The sequence below is a fragment of the Hyperolius riggenbachi genome, chromosome 9 (genome assembly GCF_040937935.1).
Source record: "Hyperolius riggenbachi isolate aHypRig1 chromosome 9, aHypRig1.pri, whole genome shotgun sequence".
Lineage (NCBI taxonomy): Eukaryota > Metazoa > Chordata > Amphibia > Anura > Hyperoliidae > Hyperolius > Hyperolius riggenbachi.
Genome location: NC_090654.1, coordinates 11,060,955 through 11,081,986, shown reverse-complemented (window position 1 = coordinate 11,081,986; position 21,032 = coordinate 11,060,955). Strand labels below are relative to the sequence as shown.

Sequence of the window (21,032 nt, the reverse complement as noted above, 5' to 3'; positions counted from 1 at the left end):
TGGCCAGGGATCGCTATACAGCTGCAATATGGCTGTATGAAGATCCCCGGCATTTTTTCCTATTTTCCCCCCAAAAAATTATGTTTAGAGTAATTGTGGGATTTTTTTTTTAATTATGTGCAGCCCCCTCCTGAAACTTTTTAACCCCTTGTCCCCCATGCAGGCTGGGATAGCCAGCATGTGGAACTCCGACCGCTTGGGGCTTCACACCCTGACTATACCATCTGCAAAAAAGGTCCTTTAATGCCGATTTTTTTTCCGGGGTATCTGTTGGGGGGGCCCCCCAGGTTTTTTTTGCCCTGGGGCCCCATTGTTGCTAAAACCAGCCCTGACGGCCAGAGATAAGTACTGCCGCCTGCTGCCTGACTCTTCCTGGGGGGACATTCGGGGCACGTGCCACTGATCTTCAGGACTAGCAATGCTAAAGTCAACATTTCTTTCCTCTGAGTCGAAAACGAGGAGAACATTTTGTGATACCAGCTGGAACATTAAAAATTGCGCGTCACATCTTTTCGGTAGAAACATATTTTAGCTGGAGAAACCGTGACCTCTAAAGCCCCTCGGACAGCCCCCACCATGTTATGACAGCTCTGCTAGTCTCAGTCCAGGAAAAGTACCTCAAAAACCATTTTTGTAACCAGTATATGATTAACCCCTTCCTGGTCCCATTGCACCACCCTTTCCTCATCTGAAAGCACATCTGTCCCCAACATGACTGACGTGTGAGAAGCCTCTTCTTCAGAGAACTTGTGGTTGCAGAAAGAGGAACTTGAAACGAAGGGTGGGGGAGATGAAATAAAATAAGATGCAAAGAAGAAAGAGTTAATAGGGAGTTAGACAGAGATAAGCTGTCTCAATAAACCACAAAAAAATTGATAAACAGGAAGTAGAGAGAGAGTCGTGCCTCGCAATGTCACCGTTGTCTGTAACGCGACAATGTATTTCTACATTTTCAAGGTGATACCAGCAAGCAGGGTTAGGAAGTGTGATTTCAGCTTAGCAAAACACTGACCGCAGCCGTCCCCTTCCTGTTCCAGGATCTTACTTCTTCCATTCGTGGACTTCTGTGCAGATATATTTACACACAGCTGCAGATGAAGATCCGTCCTGGTCTGTGCATCATCTGTACAGAGTCTGTGGGACGGGAATGGAAGATGGGCTACATTGGTTTACAGTGAAAGAAACTGGAGGGTTTGGGATGAGGACCATCTGATGGTTGGAGAAGAACCTGTTACATGGATAAAGCACCATCTGGAACTGTCAGAATCGAATAGGCCGAAGAGTTTGAGTAATGCCAAGCCAGGAAAGAGTTGCCCAGCCTGTGGGTGGGGGAGAGAAGCACAGATAGTGTTTGGTGATCTAAATTGTCTCCTGAGAGCCAGAAGAAGTGACCCCAGAAGAGACTGTTATGGAGAGCAGAGATACGGCCAGATATCTGGTGACACCGCAGCAGTCGCCCACCAAAGCGCAGAGAGAGGAGCAGCTCATCATGGGAAACGGGGAACCAGGTGAGGAGGACACTTTACCGGTATCTTCTCTTTCTTTACACCGAGGTCCGCTCTGGTCAGGTTTAATGGTGGAAGCTCACAAATGAGACTTCGGAAACAGAAGAACATATTGAAAAGTGAATTAGTTATAACATTGTCATAAAATACATGGGGGTTGCGCCACTGTTTTTTGAGTTTTTTGATTGATATGACTTTTTTTACCATGGGTCGTAGACTGCTATCGAGGGAGCTAGCGCTGGAACGCGGGGACCGTGAGAGGAATGGGAAGGCTCGATAGGTCCCAGAGCCTCCCCTCTCCTTAGGTGAGTATGTTTTTTTTTTTTTTTAATATTACTTCCGACTCAAATTTGCTAAGGTGACAACGCGTTTTATGGGCTGTTATATGGGTCCATTAAAAACAAGTACATTTATAATGACTGTGTGGGACGCAGGCGCCTCTATCGCTGAAGTAAAGGTTGCCATAAAATCTTATAAAGCTGAACTGACAGGACTGAGTTTTCCTCAACAGAAGTGAGACTTCCTTGTAATGAAGTAAAAACGTTGTAAGGGCCCGTTCAAACTAGAGGAACTTTTTGTTTTTGTTTTAAGCGCTGGTGATTTTTCAAAATCGCTCTACACTATTCTTTCCTATGCACTAGTTCAGACTGGGGCGTTCCATTCGCTTTCCGATCTGTAAAGCGCTGTATGGACCATTTTCTGAGCGATTTTGAGATAATGGGAGGTATAGGAAAAGCGCAAAGCGCTAGAAAAAGCGCTTTTCCCAGCGATTTCATGGGCGTTTTTTTCCCTGTCAATGTAAATGTGAAGTGTTCCCGGCATTTATGGGTCCTTTCCCCTTTAAAAATAAGGCCTAGGACACTTAAAAGTTGCAAAACGCCCCAAAAAAGCTTACAAAAACGCTTACCAAAAACGCTCAACGCACAGCAATCGGCAGAAGTTGCAAAAAAGCGTAAAAAATTCCCAATGCATTCTTGAGCACATTTCAAAATGCTATCGCTTTGAAAAGCGCTTGGCTAATGTATTTTAATGGGATGGATCCCACCCGAGCGATGGGATTTTTAGAGAAACACAAACGCGGGTCCTGCAGCATTTCGGAGGTGATTCAGCCTCAATGTTAAGTATAGGATAAGTGGAAAATCGCTCTAAAGAGCGCTAGATCAGAGCGATTCTCCAAGCATTTTTTTAACAAAACCTGTACGCATGCAGCTCTACTGTACAAAAAAATAAAATTCTCTACACCGAAACTCTCCACAAAGCGCTAGGCATACCTAGAAAACTGCTAGGCACATGCCTAGAATCGCTTAGAAAAATCACTTTTAAAAGTGCTGAGCAATTACGCTAATGCTTTTAGGTGTGCACCGGCCCCAACACATACAAAGTAATCAGCACAGGGGGCTAATGAGATGCAATTAATTCCTAAAGGCATGTAAATGTCATGCAAATTGTATGCAGCTGGATATTGGGCCGATTAAACTCAGCAGGATGTGCATGCGATTGGCCAGTTTCCTAGCGGTATACAATATGTGTGAAATCTGCAGTCAGTTAGGAATAAGGGCTTGGACTTGTTATGGGTGCTCTGCGGCCCCCACAAAGTGTCCACCATCTGCTAAATCAAGGAAGTGCTGCGATTTCACTGAGCGATCACAATTTGGCTGCTGTAGCAACTGAAACGATTGCTCAGAAATCGTTCAAAAAATGCTAGTGAGAAGCAGAGATCAGCACACACTGCAGCTAGTTCACTATCAGTACAGGCACAGAGTAACAGCTTATACTGTACATACTGGAGGTAGCAGAGATCAGCACACACTGCAGCTGATTTACTATCAGTACAGGCACAGAGTAACAGCTTATACTGTACATACTGAAGACAGCAGAGATCAGCACACCCTGCAGCTAGTTTACTATCAGTACAGGCACAGAGTAACAGCTTATACTGTACATACTGAAGACAGCAGAGATCAGCACACACTGCAGCTAGTTTACTATCAGTACAGGCACAGAGTAACAGCTTATTAGTAGTGTAGGCACAGAGTAACAAAGTCATCCTCTGAGAGGCATGATTCTCTGGGCTTGTCTGTGTGGTTCTCCCCAGTAATGCTCAGTGTGAGCTCTCACCCCCACACACTTCATACAGCTGATCTGTCATCTGTTAATATGCTCAGCGTAGCACTTGTTCCTCTTCTTGTTCTGCGATTTCCTCTGCTTCCTGCTCTCTGTGTTACTTCCCCATCATTGTAACTTGTAATTACCTCCTCTGCTGTGACATTCTCACATCTGTGACAGTCAGCTGCAGCATGTGCCCTATCTCTCTCAGCCCTGTGACAGCTAGCTGCACCATTTGACGGGTCTCTCAGTCTTGTGATTGGCTGCTCTGCAATGTGACGGGTCTCCTAGCCCTGTGATTGGCTGCTCTGCCATGTAACGGATCTCTCAGCACTGTGATTGGCTGCTCTGCCATGTGACAGGTCTCTTAGTCTTGTGATTGGCTGCTCTGCCATGTAACATATCTCTCAGCCCTGTGATTGGCTGCTCTGTCATGTAACATATCTCTCAGCCCTGTGATTGGCTGCTCTGCCATGTGACGGATCTCTCAGCCTTGTGACGGCTAGCTGCACCATGTGACGGGTCTCTCAGCCCTGTGATTGGCTGCTCTGTCTGTGACGGATCTCTCAGCCCTGTGACGGATAGCTGCACCATGTGACATATTTCTCTGCCCTGTGATTGGTTGCTCTGCCATGTGACCAGACACTTAAGATGGCCATTGACTATACAGTTTGCAAAATGACCATTTACAAACGATTCTTTGCATGAATGATCGGATATGATTGTTTGGGACCACTAAAGAAAAAAAAATCTAACCAATCCGAGCAGATTAGTGAAATTGATCCAATTTTCGGATCTATCCATTCAATCTGATGGGATCGGTTAGGAGACTTTTATCCATTAGTGGTCCCACACAGTAATTTCTGATCGTTCATGCAAAGAATCTTTGTAAATGATCGTTCAGCTAATTGTTATATTAGTGTTACCTTTAACCTATTGGGGACCGGTTCCCTAACCCCCCTTAAGGACGAATTTGCATGCAGGGGCGCAATTGGGGGAGGTCAAGCAACCGGATCCCCACTTTTGGTAGCTGGGCTGTGTGTCCCCCCTTTAACCAGCAGCCTTCACTCACCTCCCAGGCTCCAGCGATGAGCTGCAGTGCACCCCTCCGCTCCGCCTGGCATCCCCACTCATACTGCCGCTCAGTTCCGGTTCGCGGCTTGATGACATCATCAACCCGGGACCCGGCACTGATGTCAGAGCAAGCGGGGATGCCGGCCAGAGCAGAGGGGAGGACCAATCCCTGGGGGGACAGCAGGAAAGTGAGTGGATCCTCTTCTTTACCCCCCCCCCCCCCACCACCGCATCAGTAACGGATCACTACGATTTGCCGATTAACATACTGATCACGTGATCAGGAGCCATACGCGATGGCGTCTGATCACTGAGGGGATATGTCAGCTGTCATATGACAGCTTAATCTCCCTTCTTAGGTGCGCACGATCGCATCGGGAGTGGAAACGGCAGTCGGCGTAAATCCTGCACCGTTAGGTGGCCACAAGGGTGGCGTAGGATTTACAACAGCGGTCCCCAAAAGGTTAAGGTAGCCAAACACCTAGTGATGATGGGCAGATTCGACCAAGAGACAAAACCTATGATCAAATCTGATCAGAGAGATCTCTGTCTGCTGCCCGTACACCGCAGGGTGGTTCCTGATCAATTTCAGCATGGCATCTCTCCGGAATCAGGCCAGCCCACCGCATTCGCCGCCTCACCGCTGCTCCCTAGTGTATAAATGTATATGTGTGTGCATGTGTACTTTACCTGTCTTGTGTTGCGATGCCCCTCCTTCTTCTGAACCCGCGTTCTTCCCTAATATACGCCAGTTGGGGTGACGCATGTGTGACGTCACAAGCGCCCCAGCGTGTATGGGAAGTGTAACGGAGAGCGGTGGATTCGGAAGACGGACAGACCCTGCGACACAGGACAGGTAATGAGTAAATGCACATACATATACATTTATGCACTAGGGGAACAGCACCGGGAATTTTGTTGCTTGTCCCAATATCGCTCACCAATACCGCCACACACCTGACCGACCATGATGGCAAGCAGCGTGCGACCATTTTCAGAACCGTAATCGGTCGCATTGTTGATCAGGCATGCACTTGGCGACAACAATGTTCATCCAATTCTATTATAATAATTGGAATTGGATGGTCGATTGGCCACCAAATCCCCTGATGTATGCCCACCTTTAGCCCAGGGGCGTTGCTAGGAGCCTAAGAGATTCAGGGCACTTTTGGGCACACCAGCCAAAAAAATGGGTGTGGCCATGCACCATAATGTAGGTGTGGTCATGGGTGGAGCCAAAATTACATACCACAGTTCCCTGCATGACCCCATAAAGGCATCACAGCACCCAACATGGCACCAGAGCATCCAGTATGCCCACACAGAGGCACCAAAGCACCCAGCATACCCCCGATTGATGTACCACAGCTCCCAGCATGCCCACCATTGAGGCACAGCAGCTGACTCTGCCTGGGGGATATCCGGGGCACCCCAGAATATATCCGGGGCACGTGCCACTGATCTTTGGGGCAAGCGACGTCCCTGAGCCCTGTCATGGGTCGCTCCGTGACAAGCTGCGTAGTTGGATCCCTCTGCCCCATGATGGGACGGTCTGCCCTGTGACAGTGCACTTAATTATGCCAATATATTTTCAACTAGCTGATGACCCGGCGGCAGCGTTGCCCAGGTATGTATTTGGCTGGTGTTGGCTCCGCCCACTTTTCTAAATCTAACACACAACCACTCAATGACCAAGTTTGTGAGCTTTGCGATCTTTGGCATCAATAATTTGCATAAACAAAACGGAAAATCTACACTCGCTCTGAATGTGTAAAAAAACACACAAAACGTCCCAATAAATGCAGTTACTGTACTTTTTGGACTATAAAACTTACCTGTTTCCCCTCAAAACTGGTGTGAAAAAGTCACTGCGTCTTATAGTCCAAATGCAGGGAGTTCCTGACTTGTGAATGCCTGCCAATACCAACTTCCAACCCACCGCAATGTCAGGGACTCCCTGTACTGTGCCCATGCAGAGGAGATCACAGGGGGACAAACAGAGGACACAGAGGGGCATAGAGAGGGGGACACAAGTGGGACAGAGGCAGACACATGTGGGGACAGGAGGACAAAAGGGGACACATGGGGACACAAGGGGGACAGAGAAGGATACAGGGAGACACAAGAGGTACTAAGGTGGCATAATCCACAAGATGGCCCTTCATCATGGATCCACCAGATTTAGTAAATATATTTTTCGCCCTGGTTTATGTCCTCTAAACCTCGGTGCGTTTTATGGTCAGGGGCGTCTTATAGTCCGAAAAATACGGTAATTGTGCGTCACAGCACAAATGAATTCAGTGTTCAAGTGCTGCAACACAGTCTCTGGGTTATGGCCAGTAGTGCAGAATAATGAAGTTATAATGTTGCGCTTCTTGATATAGATACATGCATCAAACCTTCCCCCCTTCAGGAAACCACTCACCGGATGTTGGGGCTTCAATGACCATTCAGAGCATTCGGGGTGTATGGCCCCCAGTCGCCTTCCAGGCAATTGCCTCCTTCCAGTATGGGCAGGTGGTAGAGTGATATGGTGGTCACCTCTCGTACGTCCTGTTAGGGCTGCAGATGGTGCATAAAAAGATAAAAAACGGAAGACTGGCTTTCAATAGTGTAACTCCGTTTAATTTTAGTAAAAAGTAAAAAAAAAGGTTAAAAAACATAAATCAGCAAGTGTACATGTCGGCTGAGGAAGAGTAAAAATCCTTATGGCTCTGCCTCATGTATCACCGCTGTGTATGTAATTCACAGACACCGCTGGTACTCTAAGCCGATCCACCAGCCTGCGTCCTGTGTCTGACGTCACTCTGTGCCTCCGCCCTACGTGTTTCGTTGCCTAGCAATTCATTAGGGGCTACCTTAATAATTTGCATTGAAATGAAACAAATCTGACTGGCTGTTTGTGGCTCCACCCCCTTTTCTGAATTTGAACCCCAGTCACCCAATGACCAACTATAGCAGGTTTGAGGCTTGTGCCATTAACAGTGCAAGAATGGCAGCAATGAAATATTTCCCTTGAAAATCTATTGATTGGCTTTTGTAGGCTCCACCCGCTTTTCTGAATATTAATCCCAGTCACCCAGTGGCCAACTGTGCAAAGTTTGAGAACCCTACCATTAACAGTGTAAGAATGGCTGCAGTTTATATTTTCCCAGTGAAATTTGTATTTGTCTCCGCCCACTTTTTGGCTATGGGGATAAAAAGTATCCTATATGTTATTCCAGGTAATGTACTATGTGTGTGCCAATTTTCACTCAAATCCGTTCAGCCATTGTTGCATGATCGAGTAACAAACATCCAAACTTTTGCATCCTACTAATATAATAAATGTGAAAGTTCGGATGTTTGGATGTTTGGATGTTTGTTACTCGATCACGCAAAAACGGCTGAACGGATTTGAATGAAATTTGGCACACACATAGTACATTACCTGGAATTAAGTATAGGATACTTTTTATTCCCATAACCGAAAACGGGGTGGAGACAAATACAAATGTCACTGGAAAATTTAAACTGCAGCCATTCTTACACTGTTAATGGTAGGGTTCTCAAACTTTGCACAGTTGGTCACTGGGTGACTGGGATTAATATTCAGAAAAGTGGGTGGAGCCTATAAAATCCAATCAAAATTCACCTATCGATTTTCAAAGGGAATATGTAATTGCTGCCATTCTTGCACTGTTAATGGCACAAGCCTCAAACCTGGTACAGTTGATCATTGGGTGACTGGGGTTCAATTTCAGAAAGGGGGTGGAGCCACAAACAGCTAATCAGATTTGTTTCATTCCAATGCAAATTATTGATGTCAAACACTGCAAAGCTCACAAACTTGGTAATTGAGTAATTGATTGTGTGTGAGGGTTAGAAAAGTGGGCACAGCCAACACCAGCCAAATACATAAGCGGGCAACACGGGTTCATAAGTGGGCGGAGACAAATACAAATTTTACTGGGAAAATGTAAACTGCAGCCATTCTTACACTGTTAATGGCAGGGTTCTCAAACTTTGCACAGTTAATTACTGGGTGACTGGGATTAATATTCAGAAACGTGGGTGGAGCCTACAAAAGCCAATCAAAAATTACCTATTGATTTTTCATGGGAATATTTCATTGCTGCCATTCTTGCACTGTTAATGACACAAGCCTCAAACCTGGTACAGTTGATCATTGGGTGACTTGGGTTTGAATTGATAAAAGGGGTGGAGCCACAAACAGCCAATCTTATTTGTTTCATTTTAATGCAGGTTATTGATGCCAAAAACCTCAAAGCTCACAAACTTGGTCATTGAGTAATTGTGTGTTAGGGTTAGGAAAATTGGGCGCAGCCAACACCAGCCAAATACATAATTGGGCAATACCGGGTCATCAGTGGGTGGAGACAAATACAAATTTCATTGGGAAAATGTAAACTGCACCATTCTTACACTGTTAATGGCAGGGTTCTCAAACTTTGCACAGTTGGTCACTGGGTGACTGGGATTAATATTCAGAAAAGTGGGTGGAGCCTATAAAATCCAGTCAAAATTCACCTATTGATTTTCAAGGGGAATATGTAATTGCTGGCATTCTTGCACTGTTAATGGCACAAGCCTTAAACCTGGTACAGTTGGTCATTGGGTGACTGAGGTTCAAATTTAGACAAAGGGGTGGAGCCACAAACAGCCAATCAGATTTGTTTAATCTCAATGCAAATTATTGATGCCAAAGACCGCAAAGCGCACAAACATTGAGTAATTGTGTGTTAGAAAAAGTAGGCGGAGCCAATACCAGCCAAATACATACCCGAACAATGTCAGGAAATCAGTGGGTGGAGAAAAATACAAATTTCATTGGGAAAATGTAAACTGCAGCCATTCTTACACTATTAATGGCAGGGTTCTCAAACTTTGCACAGTTGGTCACTGGGTGACTGGGATTAATATTCAGAAAGGTGGGTGGAGCCTACAGAAGCCAATTAAAATCTACCTATTGATTTTTAAGGGGAACATTTAATTGCTGCCATTCTTGCACTGTTAATGGCACAAGCTTTTTGCACTGTTAATCACCTGTACCTGGTACACTTGGCCATTGGGTGATTGGGGTTCAAATTCAGAAAAGTAGTGGAGCCACAGCCAATCAGATTTATTTTATTTGAATTCAAATTATTGGTGCCAAAGACCTCAAAGCTCACAAACGTGGTCATTAAGTAATTAAGTAATTGTGTGTTAGGGTTAGGAAAATTGGGCGGGGCCAACACCAGCCAAATACATACCCGGGAAACACCGGGCGTCCAGCTAGTTTATATTATTAATGAGATTTCTGTAGCGCTGACATCTTCTGCAGCACTTTACAGAGTACATAGCCATGCCACTGACTGTCCTCAGAGGAGCTCACAATCTAATCCTACCATAGTCATAGTCTAATGTCCTACCATATTATTATTATGTATTTATATAGCACTGACATCTCCTGCAGCACATTACAGAGTACATAGTCATGTCACTGACTGTCCTCAGAGGAGCTCACACTCTAATCCTACCATAGTCATAGTCTAATGTCCTACCATATTATTATTATGTATTTATATAGCACTGACATCTCCTGCAGCACATTACAGAGTACATAGTCATGTCACTGACTGTCCTCAGAGGAGCTCACACTCTAATCCTACCACAGTCATAGTCTAATGTCCTACCATATTATTATTATGTGTTTATATAGAACTGACATCTTCTGCAGCACATTACAGAGTACATAGTCATGTCACTGACTGTCCTCAGAGGAGCTCACACTCTAATCCTACCATAGTCATAGTCTAATGTCCTACCATATTATTATCTTACTTTATTAGTCATAGTATTAGCAGTTAACCTGCTGGTGTGTTTATGGTATGTTGGAGGACACAGAAGTGCCTGGAGGACACACACAAGCTTAAGGGGGGGGGGGACATACACCCTCCATGCAGTCACGCAGTGGTCCTGGCCAGGACTGTCTCTGGTATGTGTTGGTTTCCTTTAGGTGGCATCTGCAGCTGAAGGTTGTTGCTTCTCCTGAGATGTTTATGAAGGTCGGGGTCCCTGGCGTTTTCCCTTTGCATTGTGATCCCTCTGGTTTCCGCTTCGTGATTTCCTGCGCTCTGATGCTGTCTGTTTCCTGTCCTGCTTCTCCTGTATGCGGCTCCATACATCACACATCAAAGCAAGACAGATTCCAGTTATACAATATGACACAACTTCATTCATAGACAAGTGTATCCGCCTCACTACCTGGCAGGCTTTACATGGAAACGTCTTCATTGTGTTACTGGATGTTTTCCTTTTCAGAGCGGTCGCAGTTTGCCCCTAATTCCCTGGAATCACTGATGAGTGAAAATGCCGATATTCTTTTATGAATTAATTTTCGCAAAAATAATGTAAAATTTGACTTTATTACAAAATGATTTTCAATGGCATTTTTGCTCAAATGTGGAAATGAACAGAAGCACCAAAAGGATAAAGGTAGCTATTTTTTTTAGAGAACCTGTATCAAAAAAAAAAGTTCCCCTGAGGGCTATTCACCTCGGTAGGGGGAAGCTTCAGGGTCCCAATGAGGCTTCCCCCTCCCCTGTAGCTGCAGGCAGTCCACCGCTGGCTCCCCCGAAGTGTCCCGGAATCCTCCCTCCACAAGCCTGACAAGCGCTGATTTATTTACCTTCCTGGCTCCAGCGGGGGCGCTGTTGCAGCTCTCTGCACAGAGATAGGCGAAAATAGCCGATCTATGTCGGGCATCGCTACTGCGCAGGTGCAGGAGACTTGCTGGAGACTTGGGCCTGCGCAGTAGAGCGTCCCGATAACGATCGGCTATTTCCGCCTATCTCCGAGCGGAGAGACGATACTGCACCTGCGCTGGAGCCGGGAAGGTAAATATTTACATCCCCGCTGTTCAGGGAGCTTTATCGCCGCCGTGGGACCGAGGAGGACGGGGGAAGCCTCAATAGGATCTGGAGGCTTCCTCCACCCGAGGTGAGTACCCCCCAGGGGAGGTTTTTCTCAATACAGGTTTTCTTTAAATGGGGGAGGCAGTGGTGGACCTACCCCCTCCAAACAGACACAAAACAAGTTGATATAGCAACAAGCACATTTATTTATATATACACTTCAAAGGGTCAAAGCCAGAGGCGTATCAAGAGGGGTGCGGGCATGGCACGTGCCATGGGCGCCATTGCCTGCCCCCATGCCTCCCCATCAGATCAGATTAATTCTGTTACATATGGAACATGACTACTTCATTTATGTATGTAGGGCCCACTTGGCTTAGTGTAAGAAAAGAGGAGAGAGATGAGATAAGAAGAAATATTTCCAAAACAGGAACTTCAGCAACTTCCTGAGCCAAGATACTGCTGAAGTTCATAGGCAACTATAATACATGTACATGAGAAAGGATGCTATTTTTAAAGGGGAAAGGGGGCTCTGACCGGGGGGCGCAATATCACTGTTTGCCATAGGCTCTATATTACCTAGATACGCCCCTGGTCAAAGCAACATCTTTCGCCTCTGGCCTGCAGCAGCAACCACCGCAAAGCTGGCCAGTCGCCAACTACTGAACATGCGCGGCCCTGAGCCACGCACATCCTGATTGCTCTGCGCATGCACAGTAGCCGCCGGCATCCGGTCAATTTTGCGGGGTTTGCCGCTGCTGGCCAGAGGGGATCAGGAGGACGTTGTGAGCACAGAAGAACTCCAGGGGGCTGCAAGAAGCCCCAGATAAGTTAAACTCATTTTTTTACGTGGTTTAAATATTCCTTTAAGCACCGCTAGCGGGCCCCAGACCTGTAATATTTTACGATTCAGTCCTCGCTCCGTGTTTATCACCTTTGTGCTTTTTCATGTTTTGGGAAACAACACTTTTTTTTTACAGTTTGTAAAGGCGTGACCTCATGTGATTTTTCACTATAGCTGCACTATATTATAGGCTGATAGTGTAGTATATGTATTATAGCTATATAGTCAGATACCACAGGACACCTTCACAGGTCTTGGGGAGTCCAGGCCTGACCACCAGGGGGAGCAGCATTATATTATAGGCTGATAGTGTATTATAGCTATATAGTCAGATACCACAGGACACCTTCACAGGTCTTGTGGAGTCCAGGCCTGACCACCAGGGGGAGCTGCACTATATTATAGGCTGATGGTGTATTATATGTATTATAGCTATATAGTCAGATACCACAGGACACCTTCACAGGTCTTGTGTAGTCCAGGCCTGACCACCAGGGGGAGCTGCACTATATTATGAGCTGATAGTGTATTATATGTATTATAGATATATAGTCAGATACCACAGGACACCTTCACAGGTCTTGTGGAGTCCAGGCCTGACCACCAGGGGGAGCTGCACTATATTATAGGCTGATAGTGTAGTATATGTATTATAGCTATATAGTCAGATACCACAGGACACCTTCACAGGTCTAGTGGAGTCCAGGTCTGACCACCAGGGGGAGCTGCACTATATTATAGGCTGATAGTGTAATTTATGTATTATAGATATATAGCCAGATACCACAAGACACCTTCACAGGTCTTGTGGAGTCCAGGTCTGACCACCAGGGGGAGCTGCACTATATTATGAGCTGATAGTGTATTATATGTATTATAGCTATATAGTCATATACCACAGGACACCTTCACAGGTCTTGTGGAGTCCAGGCCTGACCACCAGGGGGAGCTGCACTATATTATAGGCTGATAGTGTATTATATGTATTATAGATATATAGTCAGATACCACAGGACACCTTCACAGGTCTTGTGGAGTCCAGGCCTGACCACCGGGGGAGCTGCACCATATTATAGGCTGATAGTGTATTATAGATATATAGTCAGATACCACAGGACACCTTCACAGGTCTTGTGGAGTCCAGGCCTGACCACCAGGGGGAGCTGCACTATATTATGAGCTGATAGTGTATTATATGTATTATAGCTATATAGTCATATACCACAGGACACCTTCACAGGTCTTGTGTAGTCCAGGCCTGACCACCAGGGGGAGCTGCACTATATTATAGGCTGATAGTGTATTATATGTATTATAGCTATATAGTCAGATACCACAGGACACCTTCACTGGTCTTGTGGAGTCCAGGCCTGACCACCAGGGGGAGCTGTGCTATATTATATTATAGGCTGATAGTGTATTATATGTATTATAGATATATAGTCAGATACCACAGGACACCTTCACAGGTCTTGTGGAGTCCAGGCCTGACCACCAGGGGGAGCTGCACTATATTATAGGCTGATAGTGTATTATAGCTATATAATCAGATACCACAGGACACTTTCACAGGTCTTGTGGAGTCCAGGCCTGACCACTAGGGGGAGCTGCACTACATTATAGGCTGATAGTGTATTATATGTATTATAGATATATAGTCAGATACCACAGGGCACCTTCACAGGTCTTGTGGAGTCCAGGCCTGACCACCAGGGGGAGCTGCACTATATTATATTATAGGCTGATAGTGTATTATATGTATTATAGATATATAGTCAGATACCACAGGACACCTTCACAGGTCTTGTGGAGTCCAGGCCTGACCACCAGGGGGAGCTGCACTATATTATAGGCTGATAGTGTATTATATGTATTATAGATATATAGTCAGATACCACAGGACAGCCTCACAGGTCTTGTGGAGTTTAGGCCTGACCACCAGGGGGAGCTGCACTATATTATAGGCTGATAGTGTATTATAGCTATATAATCAGATACCACAGGACACCTTCACAGGTCTTGTGGAGTCCAGGCCTGACCACCAGGGGGAGCTGCACTATATTATAGGCTGATAGTGTATTATATGTATTATAGATATATAGTCAGATACCACAGGACACCTTCACAGGTCTTGTGGAGTCCAGGCCTGACCACCAGGGGGAGCTGCACTATATTATAGGCTGATAGTGTATTATAGCTATATAATCAGATACCACAGGACACTTTCACAGGTCTTGTGGAGTCCAGGCCTGACCACTAGGGGGAGCTGCACTACATTATAGGCTGATAGTGTATTATAGCTATATAATCCGATACCACAGGACACCTTCACAGGTCTTGTGGAGTCCAGGCCTGACCACTAGGGGGAGCTGCACTACATTATAGGCTGATAGTGTATTATATGTATTATAGATATATAGTCAGATACCACAGGGCACCTTCACAGGTCTTGTGGAGTCCAGGCCTGACCACCAGGGGGAGCTGCACTATATTATATTATAGGCTGATAGTGTATTATATGTATTATAGATATATAGTCAGATACCACAGGAGACCATCACTGGTCTTGTGGAGTCCAGGCCTGACCACCAGGGGGAGCTGCACTATATTATAGGCTGATAGTGTATTATATGTATTATAGATATATAGTCAGATACCACAGGACACCCTCACAGGTCTTGTGGAGTTTAGGCCTGACCACCAGGGGGAGCTGCACTATATTATAGGCTGATAGTGTATTATAGCTATATAGTCAGATACCACAGGACACCTTCACAGGTCTTGTGGAGTCCAGGCCTGACCACCAGGGGGAGCTGCACTATATTATAGGCTGATAGTGTATTATAGCTATATAATCAGATACCACAGGACACCTTCACAGGTCTTGTGGAGTCCAGGCATGACCACCAGGGGGAGCTGCACTATATTATAGGCTGATAGTGTATTATAGCTATATAATCCGATACCACAGGACACCTTCACAGGTCTTGTGAAGTCCAGGCCTGACCACTAGGGGGAGCTGCACTACATTATAGGCTGATAGTGTATTATATGTATTATAGATATATAGTCAGATACCACAGGGCACCTTCACAGGTCTTGTAGAGTCCAGGCCTGACCACCAGGGGGAGCTGCACTATATTATATTATAGGCTGATAGTGTATTATATGTATTATAGATATATAGTCAGATACCACAGGACACCTTCACAGGTCTTGTGGAGTCCAGGCCTGACCACCAGGGGGAGCTGCACTATATTATAGGCTGATAGTGTATTATATATATTATAGATATATAGTCAGATACCACAGGACACCCTCACAGGTCTTGTGGAGTTTAGGCCTGACCACCAGGGGGAGCTGCACTATATTATAGGCTGATAGTGTATTATAGCTATATAGTCAGATACCACAGGACACCTTCACAGGTCTTGTGGAGTCCAGGCCTGACCACCAGGGGGAGCTGCACTATATTATAGGCTGATAGTGTATTATAGCTATATAATCAAATACCACAGGACACCTTCACAGGTCTTGTGGAGTCCAGGCCTGACCACTAGGGGGAGCTGCACTACATTATAGGCTGATAGTGTATTATAGATATATAGTCAGATACCACAGGACACCTTCACAGGTCTTGTGGAGTCCAGGCCTGACCACTAGGCGGAGCTGCACTACATTATAGGCTGATAGTGTATTATATGTATTATAGATATATAGTCAGATACCACAGGACACCATCACAGGTCTTATGGAGTCCAGGCCTGAGTACCAGGGGGAGCTGCACTATATTATAGGCTGATATTGTATTATAGATATATAGTCAGATACCACAGTACATTCACAGGTCTTGTGGAGTCTGGGCCTGACCACCAGGGCGAGCTACACTATATTCTAGGCTGATAGTGTATTATATGCATTATAGATATATAGGTAGATACCACAGGACACCTTCCCAGCTCTTGTGGAGTCCAGGCCTGACCACCAGGGGGAGCTGCACTATATTATAGGCTGATAGTGTATTATATGTATTATAGATATATAGTCAGATACCACAGGATACCTTCTCAGGTCTTGTGGAGTCCAGGCCTGCCCACCAGGGGGAGCTTCACTATATTGTAGGCTGATAGTGTACTATATGTATTATAGATATATAGTCAGATACCAGAGGGCACCTTCACAGGTCTTGTGGAGTGCACGCCTGACCACCAGGGGGAGCTGCACTATATTATAGGCTGATCGTGTATTATATGTGTTATAGATATATACTCAGATACCAAAGGAAACCTTCACAGGTCTTGTGGAGCCCAGGCCTGACCACCGAGGGAGCAGCATTATATTATAGGCTGATAGTGTATTATATATATTATTGATATATAGTCAGATACCACAGGACACCTTCACAGGTCTTGTGGAGTCCAGGCCTGACCACCAGGGGGAGCTGCACTATATTATAGGCTGATAGTGTATTATATGTATTATAAATATATAGTCAGATACCACAGGGCACCTTCACAGGTCTTGTGGAGTCCAGGCCTGACCACCAGAGGGATCTGCACTATATTATAGGCTGATAGTGTATTATATATATTATAGATATATAGTCAGATACCACAGGACACCTTCACAGGTCTTGTGGAGTCCAGGCCTGACCACCAGGGGGAGCTGCACTATATTATAGGCTGATAGTGTATTATATGTATTATAGATATATAGTCAGATACCACAGGACACCTTCACAGGTCTTGTGGAGTCCAGGCCTGACCACCAGGGGGAGCTGCACTAGATTATAGGCTGATAGTGTATTATATGTATTATAGATATATAGTCAGATACCACAGGACACCTCCTGGTAGCACAAGAAGGGAGTGCATATGAAATAGCCGCCAGGAGACTTGGGAACAGGATACAGCCGATATACGGCTTACCCTGCTCCTGCACAAGTCCCGGCGGTGGATGGTGGGGGAATGATGTAATTCAGCTTCCAGCTAGTGCTGGTGGCCAAGTTTCATTGTTTTAAAAGTAACTTCAGCTTCGTCCTCTGACGGCGCAGAAGTTACTCCCTGTGCGCTGCTATAGCGGTAATACCCATTACGGTCTGTGGTGGCGGCGGCTGCACCCAAATCTCCTGCGCTGCATAGTATACAACGTGCTCCCAAGAAGGATGTATGTAATGTTAAGTGATGGTGATTATGCTCTGGCTCAGGGGAGTAACTCCCCGGGCCCCCCTGCAAGAATTTGAGCTGCTCCCCCCTGGGGCCCGCTCATGGCCATTTTGGGGGGCAGGAGGGGTCGCAGCATGAGGGGAGAGCTTTGCACATCGGCGGGGACGGTCCCCCCCTCCCTCACCTCGGGCTCTCCCCTCTGCGCTCCCCTCCTGCATCTCAGTAGCAGCGGCGGCGACGGCAGCTATAATTACCTCCATTCACCACCGGAGGTCTCCGATCTGCAAGGGCTTCACATTACTTCCGGTGGTGAATGGAGGTATTTATAGCTGCCGCCACCAACGCTGCCACTTAGATAGATGCAGGAGGGGAGCGCAGAGGGGAGAGCCCGAGGTGAGAGAGGGGGGGACCGTCCCCCCTCCCCGCCGATATGCAAAGCTCTCCCCTCATGCTGCGACCCCTCCTGCCCCCAAAATAGCCATGAGTGCCCCCCCCCCCCCCCCCTCAGGGGCAGGGGCTGCTTCCCCTATTGTTACGCCAGTATTCTGGCTTATCGTGTGAAAATAGGTTATGTGCGTTTAATGACAATACCATGCTGCACAGGAATCTCACAACAGACTAGTAATGAATGGCATGCTGGCCTGCATTGTTCTGTAAACGGCGGGAGATCACTTGGGACAGATTATAAATACGGGATGTATATTAATAGCGAATAGTAGCAGACATGTTTCCTTGTTTTAGCACATCCAGTTCCTCATCACACAGAGGTACTTTGCATTCCGCCAGTGAAGGCATTTGATAGGCTTAGAATACTTTGTTGATAATTGGATGCCCACATGGGAGTATCGCTCTTTATTCTCTCCGGGATGACAGGGAATCTGAGCATGGAGGAGCCGGGCAGTAATTGTGACGCTAATGCCTATTGATTTCTATTTCTGAAGCCGGACTTTCGACACTCAGAAAACTCCACACATAAAAAAGTTGATATGAAAACGTCCTCATGTCCTCCCTGACTTTCATGGTCATTGCAAATGTATCACACTGAATTACTTTTCATATAGAAACAAAAATGAATATAAGACAACAGGAAGCTGTTTAAATATATATATAGTATATGTAATGGATTGCGGAGATGCCGCCGCGTGGCCTGGCGGCGGGGCGGCTGTCTCCGCGTTCAGACCGGCGGTTTCCGCACAGCAGCATGTGTCTGGTTTGCCTGGGCCTTCTAGTGCACACAGATGGAGAGCTACGCGCGCGTGCGCTAGAAGGCAAGCCCTTTATGCCAGTAGGAGAGGGATCAGCTGATCAGGTCGATCAGCTGATCCCAGCGCGGGTACTGATTGGCTGAGTGGCGCAGGGCGGCGCGGAGGAGCGCTGCAGTATATATAGATCTTGCTGGTCAGTCTCTGGTTGTCTGCCGTTGTGAATACTTACGTGTGAGCACTCAGACCTTAGTCAGATCCCACAGTGTGTTAGAACCAGGTGGACCTGGGAATTCACACTTAGCCAGATTACCACTGTGTTATTACTGTGTTATACTTTAGACCAGTTCCGGGGTGTTGTGACCAAGGACCTCACACCCAAGCTTAGGATCACTGTGTCATTACTGTGTTATGCTTTAGACCAGTTCCGGGGTGTTGTGACCAAGGACCTCACACCCAAGCTTAGGATCACTGTGTCATTGCTGTGTTATACTTTAGACCAGTTCTGGGGTGTCGAGACCACGGACCTCACACCTCAGACTAGGACTGTGCTTAATATCTTAATATCTGTTATGGCCGTCAGCTCTCACTCTATACCGGGATCCGGATGTTGTATTCAGCGGACACTGTAACCAGCCCCGTAGTCCAGTAGTGATGGTATCGTGACGTCACATACACTGTATCCAATCACGCTGACATGTTTCGAGAGGATTCGCCTCTCTTCCTCAGAGCATCAGTGTCCGCTGAATACAACATCCGGATCCCGGCATAGAGTGAGAGCTGACGGCCGCAGCTGCTCATTCCCAGGAGTGCAAGTCCGACTCCTCCTGTAACGGACTGTTCAGGTATACTGGATATACCTACCAAGTAACAGGACTCATTAGAAGCTGCCAAAGTCTGATAAAAATCGTTACCACTACTCATAACAGGAGTGGTGAGTATGCAGCCTTATTGCAATGCTGTGTTATGCTTTACATCACTAAGAGGATAATATATACCACTGGCATTGATCCGGAGAATTTATTGTTTTATTGTGGAACTTTTTATTGGAATTTTTTATTGGATCCTTAATCTGCCACTGAAGTGTTTGCTCGCGTATTTTTGCATCCTCAAACTGCTGCTCTGAACCATCAGGCTAATTAGCAGGATCCTGCAGGACTTTTCAGTGTGTAAGGTTTCAGTGTGTAAGGTCTCAGTGTGAGAGGTGTGTAAGGTCTCAGTGTGAGAGGTGTGTAAGGTCTCAGTGTGAGAGGTGTGTAAGGTCTCAGTGTGAGAGGTGTGTAAGGTCTCAGTGTGAGAGGTGTGTAAGGTCTCAGTGTGAGAGGTGTGTAAGGTCTAAGTGTGAGAGGTGTGTAAGGTCTCAGTGTGAGAGGTGTGTAAGGTCTCAGTGTGAGAGGTGTGTAAGGTCTCAGTGTGAGAGGTGTGTAAGGTCTCAGTTTGAGAGTGTGAGAGGTGTGTAAGGTCTCAGTGTGAGAGGTGTGTAAGGTCTCTGAATACCTGCAGATTTGTCTGGATGTGAATGACAGTGTGGTTGCGATTTTAGTGGAGCTACTCGTGTGTGGTATGATTTTTATTGTTATTTAATTAATGGTATTAAATTGTTTTTGAGTGCGCAGGAGTAATACTGTGTTTTTGTTTAATTCGAGTGGATTGGGGTACAGATCCATTTTTCTCCTTGCAGCCAACATTTTTGTTAAAGCTCCTTATTGTGGTGCTGCTAGGTGCGCGGCAATCATACATATTCTGATTTACAAATCAGTAGGGGTTTATTCACTAAGCTACACTACTCCAGCAGTGACTGACAGCCTATTAGGCCAAAGTGTGGGGATTTCGTCCTACAAAGTGAATCGACCCCCAAGTCAGCTAGCTAATTGTACAAGCTGTTAGTCGGAATTTCTCCTGTCTGGCTCTCAGTGAAATTGCTGATGTTGCTGAAACCCAAGAGCAGCTGAAGACGTGTCTGACACTTCCACTACCCAGAGGATCAACTGTATACACATCACTATGGCAACAGGGACAGCCCTCTGCTGTGCATGCACACTGTCCCAGTTTGGAACGTATTGAATGGCTCTCACAGAATTACATTTTAAAATATGTGGGGTTTATGGCTCTCTCAGCCAAAAAGGTTCCTGACCCCGGCTATAATATGTACATGTATTTGGGGTGTTAGAAATTTGGCAGGATTTATACTTTTCTCTCCCCTAGATCAACTTTCTTGTGGCCCCATTTCCATGTATAGC

At 46.1% G+C, this 21,032-nt stretch overlaps 1 protein-coding gene across 1 annotated transcript in view; it reads left to right on the top strand.

The window, feature by feature from the left end:
• The first annotated feature begins 948 nt into the window (after positions 1 to 948).
• LOC137533683 (cytohesin-4-like) overlaps positions 949 to 21,032 on the top strand; it is an 84,823-nt gene continuing 64,739 nt past the window's right edge. Inside the window, exon 1 of the mRNA XM_068255023.1 lies at positions 949 to 1,508. Coding sequence (XP_068111124.1) covers positions 1,409 to 1,508 — 100 coding nt within the window. The 5' untranslated portion in view covers positions 949 to 1,408. The remainder of the gene's footprint in view (positions 1,509 to 21,032) is intronic.